Raw genomic sequence first — 18,767 nt, 5'->3', positions numbered from 1 at the left:
TGCCATTACATCCTTTCTTGGGTATGAAGCCTAATCTTAGAAACATAGAAAACCTACAGCACAATACAGGCCCTTTGACCCACAAAGTTGTGCCGAACATGTCCCTACCTTAGAAATTACTAGGGTTACCCATAGCCCTCTATTTTTCTAAGCTCCATGTACCTATCCAAGTCTCTTAAAAGACCCTATCGTATCCACCTCCACCACCATCGCTGGCAGCCCATTCCATGCACCCACCACTGCGTAAAAAACGTACTCCTGACATCTCCTCTGTACCTACTTCCAAGCACCTTAAAACTATGCCCCCTCGTGTTAGCCATTTCAGCTCTGGGGAAACGCCTCTGACTATCCACATGATCAATGCCTCTCATCATCTTATACACCTCTATCAGGTCACCTCTCATCCTCTGTAACTCCAAGGAGAAAAGGCCAAGTTCACTCAACCTGTTTTCATAAGGCATGTTCCCCAATCCAGGCAATATCCTTGTAAATCTCTGCATCCTTTCAATGATTTCCACATCCTTTCTGTAGTGAGGCGACCAGAACTGAGCACAGTACTCCAAGTGGGTTCTGACCAGGGTCCTATATAGCTGCAACATTACCTCTCGGCTCCTAAATTCTATTCCACGATTGATGAAGGCCAATACACCATATGACTTCTTAACCACAGAGTCAACCTGTGCAGCTGCTTTGAGTATCCTATGGACTTGGACCCCAAGATCCCTCTGATCCTTCACACTGCCAAAAGTCTTACTCTATAATGGCTATATTCTGCCATCATATTTGACCTACCAAAATGAACCACTTCACACTTACCTGGCTTGAACTCTATCTGCCACTTCTCAGCCCAATTTTGCATCTTATCAATGTCCTGCTGTAACCTCTGACAGCCCTCTACACTATCCACAACATAAAAATCACGATGAGTAAGGGTCCCAGAACAGATCCCTGAGGCACTCCACTGGTGACCAATCTCCATGCAGAATATGACCCGTCTACAACCACTCTTTGCCTTCTGTGGGCAAGCCCTTTCTGGATCCACAAAGCAACGTCCCCTTGGATCCCATGTCACCTTACTTTTTCAATAAGCCTTGCATGAGGTACCTTATTAAATGCCTTGCTGAAATCCATATACACTACATCTACTGTTCTTCCTTCATCATGTGTTTAGCCATATCCTCAAAAAATTAAATCAGGCTTGTAAGGTACAACCTGCCCTTGACAAAGCCATGCTGACTATTCCTAATCATATTATACCTCCCCAAATGCCTGCCTCTCAGGATCTTCTCCATCAACTTAGCAACCACTGAAGTAAGACTCACTGGTTTATAATTTCCTGGGCTATCTCTACTCCCTTTCTTGAATAAGGGAACAACATTCGCAACCCTCCAATCCTCCGGAACCTCTCCCGTCCCCAGTGATGATGCAAAAATCATTGCTAGAAGCTCAGCAATCTTCTTCCTCGCCTCCCACAGTAGCCTGGTGTACATCTCATCTGGTCCCGGCGACTTATTCAACTTGATGCTTTCCAAAAGCTCCAGCACATCCTCTTTCTTAATATCTGCATGCTCAAGCTTCTTAGTCTGCTGCAAGTCATCACTACAATCACCAAGATCCTTTTCCATATTGAATACTGAAGTATTCATTGAGTACTTCTGCTATTTCCTCCGGTTCCATACACACTTTCCCACTGTCACACTTGGTAGGTACTACTTGTTCACATTTTATCCTCTTGCTCTTCACATACTTGTATAATGCCTTGGAGTTTTCCTTAATCCTGCCCGCCAAGGCCTTCTTGTGGCTCCTTCTGGCTCTCCTAACTTACTTCTTAAGCTCCTTCCTGTTAACCTTATAATCTTCTCGATCTCTAACATTACCTAGCTTTCTGAACCTTTCGTAAGCTTTCTTTTGTTCCTGACTAGATTTACTACAGCCTTTGTACACCACAGTTCCTGTACCCTACCATAACTTCCCTGTCTCATTGGAACGCACCTATACGGAACTCCACACGAGTATCACCTGAACATTTGCAACATTTCTTCTGTACCTTTCCCTGAGAATATCTGTTCCCAATTTAAGCTTCCAAATTAGCCTTCATAATTCCCCTTACTCCAATTAAATGCTTTTCTAACTTGCCTGTTCATATTTCTCCCCAATGCTATTGCAAAAGAGGTAGAATTATGATCACCATCTCCAAAATACGCTCCCACTGAGAGATCTGACTCTTGACCCGTTCATTTCCCAATATCAAATCAAGTACAGTCTCTCCTCTTGTGTCAAGAAACCTTCCTGGACATGCCTAACAAACTCCACCCCATCTAAATCCCTTGCTCTAGGAAGATGGCAATCGATATTTGGGAAATTAAAATCTCCCACCATGGCAACTCTGTTATTATTACACCTTTCCAGGATCTGTTTCCCTATCTGCTCCTCAATATCCCTGTTACTATTGGGTGGCCTATAAAAAACACCCAGTAGAATTATTGGCCCCTTCCTGTTCCTAACCTCCACCCGCAGAAACTCCATAGGCAATCCCTCCATGGCATCCACCTTTTCTGCAGCTGTGACACTATCTCTGATCAACAGTGCCACGCCCCCACCTCTTTTGCCTCCCTCCCTGTCCTTTCTGAAACAGCTAAAACCCGGCACTTGAAGTAACCATTCCTGTCCCTGAGCCATCCAAGTCTCTGTAATGGCCACCAGTATCATAGCTCCAAGTACTGATCCACGCTCTAAGCTCATCCGCTTTGTTCATAATACTCCTTGTGTTAAAATAGACACATCTGAAACCATCGCTCTGACCTCTTCCCCAGTCTTTTTAGTTCAGTTCCCAACCCCCAACAATTCTAGTTTAAATTCTCCCCTGTAACCATAGCCAACCTACCCGCTAGGATATTGGTCCCCCTGGGATTTAACCCATCCTTTTTGTACAGGTCACACCTGCCCCAAAAGAGGTCCCAATGATCCAGAAATCTGAATCCCTGCCTCTTGTTCCAATCCCTCAGCCACGCATTTATCCTCCACCTCGTTCTATTTCTATACTCTCTGTCACATGGCACAGGCAGTAATTCCAAGATTACTACCTTTGCCGTCCTGATTCTCAACTTCCTAACTCCCTGTAGTCTGTTTTCAGGACCTCTTGCCTTTTCCTGCCTACGTCTTCTGTTTATGCTGATATTTTTCCTGTAATACCATGGGCTTTTACCCTGTTTAGCAGCCTCATGTGCAGAACCCTGTCGAAGGCCTTCAGAAAATCCAACAGAAAAAAACAACAGCTACCGACCCTCCTTTGTCTATTGTGCTTGTTATTTCCTCAAAGAATTCCAACAAATTTGTCGGGCAAGATTTCCCCTTGATCAGAATCAGGTTTAATATCACCAGCATATGTCATGAAATTTGTTAACTTTGTGACAGCAGTACAATGCAATATATGATAAATATAGAAAAAAACTACATTACAGTAAGCATGTGTATGTATATTAAATATTTAAATTAAAATAAGTAGTACAAAAACATAAATACATTTTTTTATAAGTAATGATGTAATGTTCATAGGTTCAATGTCCATTCAGAAATCAGATAACAGAGGGGAAGAAGCTGTTCCTGAATCCTGAAGCTGTTTCTGTACCCACTTCCTGATGGTAACAATGAGAAGAGGGCATGTCCTTGGTGGTGGGAGTCCTTAATGAATAATCCCACCTTCCTAAGGCACTGCTCCTTGAAGATGTCTTAGATACTACAGAAGCTAATACCCATGATGGAGTTGTCTAGTTTTACAACTTACTGCAACTTTCTTTGATCCTGTGTGGTAGCCCAACCCCCATACCAGATAGTGATGCAGCCAATACTCTCCACTGTGCATCAGTAGAAATGTTCAAGTGTTTTAGGTGACAAACCAAATCTCCTCAAACTCCCATGAAATATAGCCGCTGTCTTGTCTTCTTTATAGCTGCATCAGTGTGTTGCGACCAGGTTAGGTGCTCAGAGATGTTAACACTGCTGACTTTCTCCACTTCTGATCCCTTTTGAGGATTGGCCTATTTTATCATGTGCCTCTGAATACCCTGAGACCTCATCCTTAATAATGGACTCCATCATCTTCCTAACCACTGAAGTCAGCTAACTGACCTATAATTTTCTTTCTTCTGGCTCCCTCCCTTCTTAAAGAATGGAGTGCCATTTGCAATTTTCCATTCATCCAGAACCATTCCAGGCTCTAGTGATTCTTGAAAGATCATTACTAATGTGTTCAAAATTTCTTCAACTACCTCTTTCAGAACCCTAGGTTTTAGTCCGTCTAGTCCAAGTGACTTATCATCTACTGTTGGTTTATGGTGTACAATTGTTATTTTTCTTATATTTTCTTGTAGTTTAACTTTGTAATACTTGCTTATAATTTTCATATAATCACCTGTATGTGTGAAATTGTTCAGTAAATATTAATAGTTGTAGTGTAGCAGCATTTTTCTCGAATTTTCTCTGCAATGTGTCACACCACTGAACCTGACTGTTTAATAGATTACCTCGTAATAATGAAATGTCCTTGATCTTCCAATCTAAACTAGCTTTTAGTATAAGATGACTGCAACTTCTTTTTTCTTGGCCTTTTTAGTGCTTTTTTTTGAGACAATAATAAAGCTGTAAACACCAAGTTTTATTCCTTGATTTCCGACACACCTCTAGATCAGTATCACCTTATCCAACACTAACTTCAGATCTTTCAGCTTCCCAAGTACCTTTTCCTTAGTAATAGTGACTACAGTCACTTCTGTCCCACTGATACTCTTGAATTTCTGGCATGTTGCTGGTGTCTTCCACAGTGAAGACTGGTGCAAGGTATTTATTCAGTTCATCTGCTATTTCTTTGTCCACCATTTTATCTCAAGAGTGTCATTTATCATCAGTCCAATGTCCACTCTTGACTGTCTTTTACTCTTGATAAGTCTGAAAAAGCTTTTGATGTCTTTTATATTATTGGTTAGCTTAACTACATATTTAATCTTTCTCTCCTTATTGCTTTTTTAGTTGCCTTCTGTTAGTTTTTGGAAGTTTCCCTATCCCTTATTTTCCCATTAATTTTTGCTATATAGTATGCTCTCTCTTTTGCTTTCATTCTTTCTTTGACTTCCCTTGTCAGCCACGGTTGCCTCATCCTCCCTTTAGAATGTTGTTTCTTCTTTGAGGTGAACTGATTCTGCATCTTCCAAGTTACTCCCAAGAACTCCAGCCATTGCAGTTCTACCATCATCCATGCTAGTGTTCCCTACCAAACAGCTTTGGCTTGCTCCTCTCTCATGCCTCTGCAGCTCCCTTTATTGCACTGTAATACTGATATAGCTGATTTTAGCTTTTCTCTCTCAAATTCTATCAGATTATGATCACTGCTTCCTAAAGGTTCCTTTACCTTAAGCTTTTTAATCAAATCAGGTTCATTACTCAATCCCTAATACAGAATTGTTAGGTAATTTGTTCAACCCCAAGCTGCTTATAACTATTCTACAAATTCCTTCTTCCTGGGATGCAGCACCAATCTGATTTTCCCAATCTACTTCCATATTGAAATTCCCCATAACCATTGTAACATTGCCCTTTGTACATGCTGTAGTCGCACGCAACACGCTACTAAAGAAACACACAGAGGCAAAGACAGCTGAACTCAGAAAGCCTTTACTGATTCAAAATCGCGCGCTTAAATCTCCCCTCCCATGGGCCTCGTGACCCGCGGGGCGGATGTGGCGTCAGACTGTCCCCGGAAGGTCCGCCCCGAGCGAGTATTTCCAAGCACGCTACCGCATGTCTGCCCGCGGTTCCCAATGGCAGTTCGAGTCCCACATGTGTGGGCCGCCACCCCCCCCCACCCCCCAGAAGCATCCATCGAGAGAGCGGAGCCCCCAGTCTGTGTGGCTTGCCTGGGTGGCTGGCCTTGCCGGCGCAGCGCGGGTACCCTCAATGTCCAAGTGCACCGGTTTGAGGCGGTCCACTGTAAGAGTCTCTTCCTGGCCACCCACCTCCACGACACACGTGGATCCATTGTGCCGGATCACCTTGAAGGGTCCCTCGTACGGCAGCTGTAGAGGTGACCTGTGCACGCCTCTGCGAATAAAAACATACTCACAGTCTCGAACATCCTTAGGGGTGAAGGATGGCGTGGGACCATGCCTGGAGGTCGGGACTGGTGCCAGAGTCTCTACCTTGTCCCGCAGCCTCGTTAGCACAGCTGCTGGAGTTTCGGCTGAACCTCGGGCCTCTGGTACGAACTTGCCTGGGACCGTCAGGGGGGCGCCGTAGACCAATTCCACCGAGGAGGCGTCCAGGTCCTCCTTGGGGGCTGTGCGGATGCCCAGTAGGACCCAAGGGAAGCTCATTTGTCCAGTTGGGGCCCCTGAGGTGCGCCATCAGGGCCAACTTGAGATGCCAGTGGAATTGCTCTACCAAACCATTGGATTGGGGATGGTAAGCTGTGGTTTGATGCAGCTGGATGCCCAGGAGCTGCACCAGTGCTGTCCACAAACCAGAGATGAACTGCGCCCCTCTGTCGGAGGTGATGTCCGTTGGGAGGCCGAACCTGGCGATCCAGTTGGCAATGAGCGTCCTGGCGCAGGACTCAGTGGATGTGTCTGTGAGCGGTACGGCTTCCGGCCATCTGGTGAACCTGTCTACCACGGTAAAGATATACCTGGCGCCCTGCGAGACTGGCAGGGGGCCGACGATGTCCACATGGATGTGTTGGAACCTCCTGTGCATTGGCTGGAACTACTGGAGGAGAGCCTTCATGTGCCGCTGGACTTTGGCAGTCTGGCAGTGTACGCAGCTCCTGGCCCAGTGTCCGACCTGTTAGCACAAACCGTGCCAGATGAATCTGTCCGCTACCAGCTTGATGGACGCCCGGATGGATGGGTGGACCTGGTCGTGCAGCGTGACAAACACCTGGCGCCTCCGTGCTGCTGGTACTACGGGTCGGGGTTTGCCAGTAGACACGTCGCACAAGAGTCGATCCGCTGCCGGGCCAAAGGAGACGTCTTCCAACTGGAGCCCTGAAACGCCAGTGCATTAAGCCAGGATCTCAGTGTCCAACCGTTGAACTTCCACCAGTGCTGTGTAGTCGATTCCTGTGGACGATATGCCTACTGAGTGGAGGCAGGGGTGGGACAGTGTGTCGGTGGCGACATTGTTCTTCCCTGCGATGTGGCGGACGTCCGTGGTGAATTCTGAAATAAGGGACAGGTGTCTCTGCTGCTGAGCCGACCATGGGTCCGATACCTTGACCAATGCGAAGGTGAGGGGTTTGTGGTCCATACACACAGTGAACTCCCTTCCTTGAGGAAGTACCGGAAATACTGGACAGCCAGGTAGAGCGCTAGCAGCTCTCTGTCGAAGGTGCTGTACTTCACCTCTGGTGGCCGTAGGTGCCGGCTGAAGAAAGCGAGTGGTTGCCACTGTCCCTCGACAGGTTGCTCCAGTACTCCGCTGACTGCCGTGTTGGAAGCATCAACAGTGAGTGCCGAGGGTACATTGACTCTCGGGTGCACTAGGAGGGCCGCCTTCGCCAGCGCCTCCTTGGTCTGCTCGAACACCTCTGTGGACTCCGCGTCCCATGCCACTTCTTTGGCCTTGCCGGCCATCAGGCTGATCAAGGGTCTCATGTTGCGTGCCACCGCTGCATGAATTGCTAATAAAAGTTGACCATCCCTATGAACTCCTGCAGGCCCTTGACCGTGCTGGGCTTGGCGAACTGGCGGATGGCTTGGACCTTGTCCGGTAGCGGAACTGCGCCATGTCGGTTGACTCTGTGGCCCAAGAAGTCGATCTTCATCAGCCCAAATTGGCACTTCGCTGGATTGATTACCAGTCCGTTGTCACTCAGGCATAGGCAGAGCTGGCGCAAATGTGCCACATGCTCTTGGTGCGAACTGCTGGCCACCAGGATATCGTCCAAGTAAATGAAAATGAAATCCAGGCCGCGGCCCACCGAGTCCATGAGCCTTTGGAAAGTTTGGCTGCATTCTTGAGACCGAAAGGCATCCTCAGGAATTTGAACAAGCCGAACGGGATGATGAGGGCTGTCTTGGGCACGTCATTGGGGTGCACTGGGATCTAATGGTAAGGCCTGACCAGGTCGATTTTCCAGAAGATGGTCGCTCCGTGCAGGTTCACTGTGAAGTCCTGGATGTGGAGTACCGGGTATCTGTCGGCGGTTGTGGCATTGTTGAGCCTTCTGTAGTCTCCGCAGGGCCTCCATCCTCCTGCAGACTTGGGCACCATGTGCAGCGGGGATGCCCACGGGCTGTCTGAGCAGTGTACGATTCCCATCTCTTCCATCTTACTGAACTCCTCCTTGGCGAGTTGGAGCTTGTTGAGTGGGAGCCTGTGAGCTCAGGCGTGCAGTGGTGGTCCTTGCGTGGGGATGTGATGCTGCACGCCGTGCTTGGGGTCGGCCGCGGAGAATTGTGGGGTGACTATGGAGGGGAATTCCGCCAGCACCCTGGCGAATTCATTACCCGAGAGGGTCACGGCATCCAGGTGGAGGGCCGGTAGCTCGGCTTCTCCGAGCTGGAAAGTCTGGAACATCTCGGCGTGGACCAAACGTCTGCCTTTTAGGTCGACCAGAAGGCAGTTGGCTCGTAGGAAATTTGCCCCTAGTAGTGGCTGTGACACCACAGCCAACGTGAAAGTCCAAGTGAGATGGCTGGACCCGAAATGCAGTGAGATAGTTCGCGGGCAGTATGTCCGAATACTGGTGCTATTTGCAGTGGTGAGTTCAGGGCCTGGGACTGCATTACAAGTGTCCATGTTCGAGGGGGGTGGTACACTGACTTCGGCCCCGGTGTCTACCAGGAAGCACTGCCTAGAGCGTCGGTCCCAGAGGTACAGGAGGCTGTCTTGGTGGCCAGCCGTCGTAGCCATTATCAACAGCTGGCCCTGGCATTTCCCGGAAAAGCACATGGTGGATGGTAGCTGTGTGCATCTGAGCCCTATCTTTGGTGATAGAAACACCATTGTTCCAAACTTTCATCTTTTCCCCTCATGGGTCTCGATGGCTTCGGTTGCAGTGCCTGGGCTTTGGGGCGCGCGACCGTGGCTAGGCCAATGGAGGCTGCTCCACGTTGCTTGCTCTGCCAAAGGATGTCTGCTTTAGCCATGACCCTGTGTGGGTCACTGAAATCCTCACTCGCGAGGAGGAGGCGAATGTCCTCTGGCATTTGCTCCAGGAACAACTGTTCAAATAAAAGGCACGGCTTATGGCCGTCCACGAGTGCCAGCATATCTTTCATGAGCTCGGATGGCATGCGATCGCCCAGGCCGTCCATGTGTAGGAACTGCGCAGCCCGTTGGTGGCTGGCGTAGGAAGTCGATGATCTGGCCTGCCGTCTCCTGGTCGAACGTGCTGACCACGTAGTAATACCGCATGGCATTGGCTGTAGTGTCTCTGATATTGAACTGGGCCTCAGTCTGCTTGAACCAAACTTGGGGCTGAGTGGCCCAGAAAGTCGGGAGCTTCAGAGAGACCGTGCTGCACGAGTTGCTGAGTCGTCAGCTCCAGATGCCGTCTGGAACGTCGGGGTCACCAATGTAGTCGCGTGCAACTAAAGAAACACACGGAGGAAGAGAGAGCTGAACTCAGAATGGCTTTATTGATACAAAATCGCGCGTTTAAATCTCCCCTCCCCTGGGCCCCTGTGACCCACGGGGCGAACATGATGTCAGACTGTCCCTGGAAGGTCCACCCCAAGCGGGTAGTTCCAAACGTGCTACCGTGTGCCTGCCTGTGGCTCCTGATGGCGGTTGGAGTCACAAGCCGCCACAACACCTTCTCTGTCTCCTATTGTACTTTGTACTCCTGGCTTCTGTTTGGAGGGCTGTATATAACTCCCATCAGGGCCTTTTTGCCCTTGCATTTTCTTAACTCTACCCATAAGGATCTTCCAATCCTTCATCACTTTTGCCTGAAGATTTGATTTCATTTTTCACCAACAAAGCCACCCCATTCTCTCTGCCCACCTCCCTGACCTTTAGATACAATGTGTATACTTAGATGTTAAACTCCTTGCTGTGATTTTTATTCAGCCACAACTCTTATGCCCACAACTTCAACTTGCCGGTTCTAGCTGTGCTACAAGGTCATCATCTACCGTATTTCAAATTTAAGTTTAACTATTATTCAACCATACACATGTATTCAGCTAAACCAAACATCGTTCCTCTACGACCAAGGAGCAAAACACAATGCATGGAGTCACACACAGCACATACTATGTGCATTCAAACTCACTTTCAAGGACACTTCATAACTCATGCTCAGTATTATTTTTTATTTGCAGTTTGTCTTTTGCATGTTTGTTGTTTGTCAGTCTTTGTTTTATGTAGTTTTTTCAAGATTTACCTTGAACTTTGAAATATAACACTTTTGTCACATATTCATCACCCTTTGTTGTAACTTTGTCTCCAAGTTGCCTGAAGTCATATTCTTAACCTTTTCTAAACTGCTGGAGACTTCAGTAGCCTCTCCTTCCTTTTTGCTTCACCCATACTATTTCAACCTGTTGGACCCTACTATTTAAAGCCCTATCCACAGCCTTTGTTATGCATTTTGCGAGGACCTGGTCCCAGCATGGTTCAGGTGGAGCTTGTCCTTTTAGAACAGCTTCCTCTTATCCCAATAATGATGCCAGTATCACATGACTTCAAACCCCAATTCTCCCACACCAATGTTTGAGCCATGCATTTAACTCTGATCCTAGTAACCCTGTGGTAATTTGCATGTGGCTCAGGTAACAATCCAGAGATTATTAACTTATTGGTTTTGCATTTTAATGTATCTAGCTGCTCAAATGCCCTCAGTAGAACACCCTGTCCTTCCTACATCATTAGTACCCACATGGATGACAAACTAATGATTGTGACCTTGTCTTGAAACACAGTGTCCAGGTAACCTTTCCCCTCATTGATGCAGTGTTTGAAGCTCAGATTCCAGGTCGTCGTCGCTGAGCCTGAGTTCCTCGAGCAAGCAATACTAGCTGCAAATGTAGTCAGCAGGAACCACAAAGGGGGTCCACCAGCTCCCACATCATGCAACTACAACTCTTCTCCTTATCCTGCATCCCTACTTTATTGAATTAGTTTTAATTCAGTATGGTGAGACCATCAGGTTAATCACACTTGCCCTGCTCTCAGCCTGCAGTGTCTTGCATTTGAAGTATTTTCAGAAATTCTTTTCGCCTTCTACTATTCATTCAGATTCAAACCCTTTCTTAGACTGCATTCCTGTTCACAACATCCTGTTGCATTTAGAAGTCTCCTTCTGAACCTCTGGTTCACTTGAAGCCAATTGCTTCAAGTGCCTGTCCTCCAATTGGAGGTCTTCTCCCAGTTTGTTTATTTATTCTATTAATAATTGCGTTTGTGAATGGAACATTTTCTCTTTCTATTTTCTCTTATAAATAGAACATTTCCATTTTCTTTGAGGTTTTGACGTTCTTGTTTTGGAATGATGCCCAGAATTGAGCAAAATAATTTGGTGAAGATTTAGCCCAGTTTCATTGCCAAGGATCCCAGTGCTTTATTTAAGCTGTCTGTTCAACTTGTCATGCACCCTATTCCAGTGGATTCCGGTTAATTGGGACACAGCAGGACCATTTTGGACCATTTAAGTGATTGCCCCAATTATCCAAAGCGTTAAAAAGATATAAAAAAGACAAACTACTATTTAACTGGGTAACAAATGATGTATTTAATGAAATACAGAACACTACTAATATTACTCCAGTGCTATAAAACTGTGTATTAGTTCCAAATAGTATTGACGGAGGCATTCATCCAGTTTACACTGACATGTTTCTTTTGATTGACTGTAAGTAAAATCAGCAGAAAATGGACTGCCATCATGCAATGCTTTGGATGACTGCACCCTCCAAATCTTAATTTTCATTGTAACATTCAAGATGATTGGTGATGCCTCCAAATTCTTTGTAATTCCTAACTTGTTAAGTGAAATAATTTCACTTTCAGTCCTGGATGGGTTTGGTATTTCCAAGCTTGAAATCGCAGTGAGCAAACAATTCTGAAATGTTTTACTGCTTAGTTCTGGCCAATTATCAGTGACAAAACTCACTGCCTTTTGAACACAAATACATGCAACCGATGCTATTTAAAAATTGTTCACTCTAAGCCCAATATAGTGTCTAATGGCCACGCAAGTGCAAGTGACTGACGCTAGTTAGAAACTGTTCAGCAACAGACTTCTGTCCAAATTAAGGGCATAATGTCCCAGATAAATGAAGTAAATTCTGCTATTTTCTCAATTAGTTTTTGTTCTTTAGGAGTTGTCCCAGAGAAACAGTTGCCCCGTTTAGCCAAAGACCCAATTAAATGGTATCCATTGTACATAAACACCAATGCTTCTCTGACTTGCATTCTTTTCAGAATTATATCATTTAGTTTGTATTAGAACATAGAACAATACAGCACATTATAGGCCCTTCAGTCCACAGTGTTGCACCACACTTTCGACCTACTCTATGATCAAACTAGCCTTTCCCTCCTGCATAGCCTTCTATTTTTCTTTTATCTGTGTGCCTACCTAAGAGTCTCTTAAATGTCCCTAATGTATCTGTCTCTACCATCACCCCAGGTAGTGCATTCTGTGCACTCACCACTCTCTGTCCAAAAATAAAACTACCTCTGACATCCCCTATTATTTTCACCTTAAGATTATGCTCTCTCATATTAGTGTGTGCTGCCTTGGGAAAAAGGCACTGGCTGTCCACTCTGTCTACGCCTCTTATCCTATACACCTCTCACTGCTGAGAATCCTACAATTAACCCTGTACTCAGCCTTCAAGTTCGGCCTCCCAAAGAGTGGATCACTTCACAGTTTTCCGGATTGAATTCCATCTGTTCTTCTTAATAGAACTGTTAAATTTTATTTGTTTCAAGTCTGCCCTTTTTAGTGAGCTACTCCCCTCAGTGTTTATGCAATTTCCAACTTTTGAAACATTTACAACTTGGAAATTAAACTATATACATCAAAGGTCAGATAATTGTTGTAATCAGGAAGACCAGTGATTCTAATATCTACCTCAAGAGGATAATGTTGCGTTCGTCTGCCTGGTCTGAAATGCAACCAGATAGTTTGATTTCTGTCCTTTAACCAATGTTATACCCATGCAATTATTAGCACTTTAATCCAATGAACATTAATCTTGCTAGTCTTTTGAATGTCCTTATGCACAGTATAAACTGCACTGTCCTCATCAGGCCTCTCTTAAGCAAGGAAAGCAATGTTTGCCAAATATGAGTTGCCTTTAATAAACCTTGCTGAGATTTGCTAAATGGAAATTCATTTTGTTCCAGGTACTGGTCTCTGAAGCTTCCCCATCAATATTTTGCTGACAAAAGTTCAAATTTATTGTCCTCTGATTGTACATTTCTACAACTAAAGAAAACAACATTCCTCCAGACCATGGTGCACCCACAAAAACATGTATCATACAGAGCACATAAAACAGGGGTTGGCAACCTTTTTGCCTCTGTGGGCCGGATCACGTATTAATAAGCGGATGGTGAGCCAGATAAATGCCATAAAAAGCTTGAAATATGGGAATTATCCATTTAAATATATCTAGTTATGTTTTGCCTCAAATTAATGAATAACGGATGCTAGAAAATCATTTGTGTTTAAGGTTGCCTACCCCGGACATAAAACAAAGTATTACTAATAAGTTTATTAAATATAATTCTAAGTGCACATAGTGCACAGCACAGGTAAACAGGAAACAGCTCACTGTCCTAGTAACAAGACCTTGGTGGTGGCAAGATATTCATTAGTCTCATAGCTGGAGAGAAGTAACTGTTACTCGTCTGGCAGTTCTAGTAGTAATCCTGATGCTCCTGTACTTCCTTCCTGGTGGTAGTGGGTCAAAGCGATCATGGGATAGATGGTAGTGACCCTCAACAATGCTTTGAGCCTTTCATGTACGATGCTGAATGGTGGGGGGAAGAGACCCCAATGATCCTCTTGGCAGTTTTTAACTACCCTCTGTAGGGTCTTAAGATCTGATGCCATGCAGCTTCCATGCCACACAATGATGCAGCTAGACAGAACACTCTCGATGGTGATCCTTAGAAAGTTGCTGGAATGGGGGTGAGGAGCCGTGCATGCTTCAGTCTCCTCAGAAACTGTCTGCACTGGTAGTTTCATCCACATCCCATTTTTGGATCTAATTTAATTAGAGTGAACAATTAACATTTAAGTAAAACCCTTGATGTCTTTGTCTTCCCTGCAGGAGGATTTTCGGAGTAAGGTGCAGGATTATATTAAACGCTTTGCAAGATGATCATGTGAGCTGTCTAATGGGACACTACTTCAAGCAGTGGAAGCCAAGACTTCTGCCTTCTGATGTCGATCGTCAATTAAACACTGGATTACAGCAGTCCAGTATCACTGTTGTTATGAAGAGAGGCTGTTGGTGCTATTTGAATTCAGCATCAGTAAAGCAAGTGATGAGCAACTTTGGGCTAAGATTCAAGAAAATTTACTCTTATTGTGGCAAAATAGTCAGGTTTTCTTCAATTATAAGGATTGAACAGAGCACCTGGAGTCTATCTCTTTACTGTTGAATCACAAAGGACAGCTTTTCTAGTGTAATCTGGCATGGTTTGGAAACCACAATATTTTGCAACAAAATGTCTTAAGGCAAAAGTGTTTGAAGCATTAACAGCATGTGGCTTGCAAATATTAAACAACCGTGGAAAACACAGAGATGTTGTCTGTCATCGGGAGGGGCTCTGCCTTAAACTGGACACACTTCTTGATCCCATAGCTCCTGTTTGGTCAATTAATGGATAAAGTGTGTCTGTTGCAACTGTTGGTTGTTTGAAAATTGTAACTCCCTACATGAAATTAAGGTTCTATTTGTGTGAAATATATAGCATACCTATCAGTACATATTTTGCCAGATGTGAAAATATTGTGTACTTGCATGTCTGCATATATATCACCAAGTGTTTATTATACAATGTGTAAGTGTAATTTCACAGTGCCATTGATGTTATTCCGGCTCCCTCACAGTCACTCCTTACCCTGTTCTGTTACTCATTGTATCTCTGCTGGTCTCTCGTTACACAATCCTGTTGCATACCAGTACCCTGTATTCCTGACTGTATCTCTGTTGATCATACATATTTATACTGTCATTTAGTATCCCCATCTTCTCTGGTGTGTCTTCTAATATTTTTCTCCCTATCACACTGTCTCCCAGTAACCCACCCCAGACCCTGATTTACTTACTGACTGTCTCTCCTGATGTTAATCCAGTGCTGCCTACTGTTGTGCTGTTGTTTGGGTAGATAGTGGGAGAGGAGTTTCCTATGTATTTGGAATGTAAGACCATTAATAGATTTGTGAAAGGATCAAGATCAAACCAGTTTCCTAGGGGAGAACGATCGGCCTCTCTGGGCCAAGTGACTAAACTACATTCCATATTTCTGGTAAGTGCCCCTAAGTCTTGTGTGAGCAAGCATTAGAGGAAAAAAAGTCAGTGAAATGATTTCCCTGTTCAAAACCATTTTGCACTTGAGGTAAGGTGAGGAACTTAGTGCCTGTATGTTACTGAATTTGCATTTAGAGCACCATTAACATCTAAGAAAGGATGAGTGGGTAGTCCAAATGTGAGCAACATAGTAGTCGGGGATATAATTTTCCAAATTTAAGTACAGGAACAAGCCTGATACTGGTGCTGATAACTTTCCTTGTTTGGCTTCAGGTAACTTGCTGGTGAACTGCGAATGTAAAACATAGTTCTAACTAGACAAGCTTCAGGCGGTTTATGTAAATGGATTTAAACACTGCTAACTTGATACCACTGCACTGCTCAGTTGTAACCAGTTAATTCTCAGGTTTTTGCTTAAGAAATATACAATTCTGTCAAGTAGTGAACACATACAATGCATTAAAGCTTTTGTTATTTATTAAAATGTAATTGGCAGTAAAACTACTCCAGTTTACACTGTACAACCCACTGGTAAAACTGCAAAGCAGAAAAGTTGTGCTGTATTTGCATAAAACTTAGCTCAACATGCACCCAGAAGCCTCTGCCTAATTCTGCTCTCCATTTTATTTTAAGCATTTAGAGACACTGGAGAAGGTACAAAAAAATTCACAAGAATGGTACCTGACTGAGATCTCATGCCAACCGGGAATGCTTGACCTCATGGATCTTGCTCTTCTCGTAGGTAGAAAAGGTGACTTGAGAGAGATTATTAAATGATTATAGGGAAGGTACAGAATCCAAAACTAAAGCCATGAATGTGAGAAGGTGATAAATTCTGAAGGGATTGAAGAGAAACTTCTTTAGCCATGGAGTGACTAGGAATCAAATTTAGAGGGAAGTGATTGAGGGGTATAGCGGAGGTTTAAGAAGAGTTGGGGATTATTTTGGTAGAAAGATGCAGGCAGACAGAGCTACTTATAAAGTATAGATAAATAAATCTAAGTATCCTGTTTGTGAAGTATTTCATGTGATCCTTAAACTTACACCAGCTTCTTTGGTAAACCTGCGCTAAAAATATCTACATTATCACCATGATAGTTTGGAAAGAAAAGAGGTATAGTCCTAGAATAGGCAATGTCAGCAATAGAAAGTAAACATTTAACAGAAGGACTATTGTAAAAACCCAATTGGTTCATAAATGTCTCAATAATTCCAGTATCACACTAATGTTGACATTTAACTGCCCTCTGAGAAGCCATTAAATGAAAATATTACAATATGAAAAGAATAAAAGTAAAACTTTGCTGAAACTAGACCAAATTAGGTTGCAGTAAAGATGTGCTTTTTCGCAAATGGTCCTACAAAATCCTCCATCTGTAGCCCATTAGCAACATAGAGAACACCAGCGGAACATCGCGGACTATTAGGTACTCTGCTTTATGGAAACATGGCTCACACTGGCAGTTTTGCATTGATGCAACCCAATGGCTTCACCATTTTCCTCAAAGACAGGAAAACTCGTGTCTTTTAAAGTTAGAGGAGGTGGGATCTGCTTTAATCTGCTGGATGAGTTTTCTGCCATCAGGCTGGAAGCAGTGCACATTTTACCACTGGCAGCACTCAGCAATGTAATCAGCAGGCTGGAAACTGCACCTGATACCTTCCCTATCATTGTGGGAGATTTCACCCAGGCCAGCTTGAAGAGGTCTCTAAACAACCACCACCAAATATATCACCTGAGGAGCCAACACACTTGATTACTAATATACCACCATCGAGAATGCTTACCATGTCATCCTATACACACACTTTGAAAAGTCTGATTACATACTCTTCTCCCAGCATTATAAAGTGAAACTAAAGACTGCAGCACTACTGGTGAGGACCAAGAAGGTATGGTCAAGAGAGGCAGAGCAGCATTGAATCAATGGATTGGACCATACTCAGGGATTCATCTTCAGATCTGAATGAATATGCCAGGCATCATCAGTTTCATCAAGATTGGCATGGATGTGTGTGAGCCTTTTTGAGAACATACCAGAGATACCCAAACCAAAAGCCTTGAATGAGCCAGGAGATTCATAGTCTGCTGAGGGCTAGATCTGTGGTATTCAAGACCGTTGTTGCTGATCTATACAAGAAGTCCAGGTACAACCTACAGAAGTCTATTTAAAGGACAGGAAAACAATTCTGATTGGAGTTAGAGATGGAATCAGAATATTACAGTGTTAGTAGGCTATTATTTCCTCCAAAGCAAAACCTAACATGAATGGCTATGATGCTTCACTCCCATATGAGCTCAATGCCTTTTATGCACGCTTTGAAAGGGAGAATAAAACTACACCAGTGTGAATCCTGCTGCATCCGGTGACATTGTGATCTCTGTCTTGGAGACCAACATCCGAACATCTTTCAGGTGAGAGAACCTTTGCATCAGGCTGTGATGGTGTACCTGGTAAGGCTCTGGAAACCTGTGTGAACTGACTTACTGGAGCGTTCAAGGACATCTTCAATCTTTCACTGCAGCAGAAGGAGGTTTCCACCTGCTTCAAAATGGCAACAATCATACCAGAGTCCAAGAAGAGCAGGGTGAGCTACCTCATTGACTATGACCCAGTGGCATTCATATCTACTATGATGACAAACACATCCATCCTGATGAAGAGTCTCAGCCTGAAATATCAATTACTTACTTTTTCCATAGATGCTGCCTGGACTGGAGAGTTCCTCCAGCATTTTGTAGGTGGTGTTCTACTGTGATAAAGTGCTTTGAGAGGTTGGTCATGTCTAGAATCAACTCCTGCCTAAACAAGAACCTGGACCCACTGCAATTTGCCTATCACCACAATAGGTCTACAGCAGATGCAATCTCACTGGCTCTCCACTCAGCCTCCAGTCACTTGAACCATAGTAATACCCACACCAGGCTGCTGTTTATTGATTACACTCAGCATTCAACACATTCATAACTTCAGTACAAATCAACAAGCTCCAAAACCTAGGCCTCTGTAACTGTCTCCTTGACTTCCTCACTGGGAGACCACAGTTTATGTGGATTGGAAATAATATCTCCTCACTGACAGTCAACATTGGGTACCTCAAGCATGCATGCTTAGCCACTACTCTGTCTATACCCATGACCATATGGCGGTGACCAATTGGTGGTGAGGAGGCATACAGGAGTGGGATAGATCAGCTGGTTGAATGATATCACAGTGACAACTTCCTGTGGACTTCAGGAAGGGGAAGTCAAAGAAACACACACCAGTCCTGATCGAG

At 44.5% G+C, this 18,767-nt stretch overlaps 1 protein-coding gene across 4 annotated transcripts in view; it reads left to right on the top strand.

Annotated features, from left to right (window-relative positions):
• ube2f (ubiquitin-conjugating enzyme E2F (putative)) overlaps nt 1–14,942 on the top strand; it is a 180,663-nt gene extending 165,721 nt beyond the window's left edge. For all 4 annotated transcript variants that reach the window (XM_059967148.1, XM_059967147.1, XM_059967146.1 and 1 more), the window contains one exon: nt 14,283–14,942. In XM_059967148.1, coding sequence (XP_059823131.1) covers nt 14,283–14,333 — 51 coding nt within the window. In that variant the 3' untranslated portion in view covers nt 14,334–14,942. The remainder of the gene's footprint in view (nt 1–14,282) is intronic.
• Nucleotides 14,943–18,767: the final 3,825 nt, after the last annotated feature.

Source organism: Hypanus sabinus, chromosome 4, assembly GCF_030144855.1.
Source record: "Hypanus sabinus isolate sHypSab1 chromosome 4, sHypSab1.hap1, whole genome shotgun sequence".
NCBI classification, from domain to species: Eukaryota; Metazoa; Chordata; class Chondrichthyes; order Myliobatiformes; family Dasyatidae; genus Hypanus; species Hypanus sabinus.
Note: the sequence above shows the minus strand (reverse complement) of the source record. Positions and strands in the feature narration are given on the sequence as shown.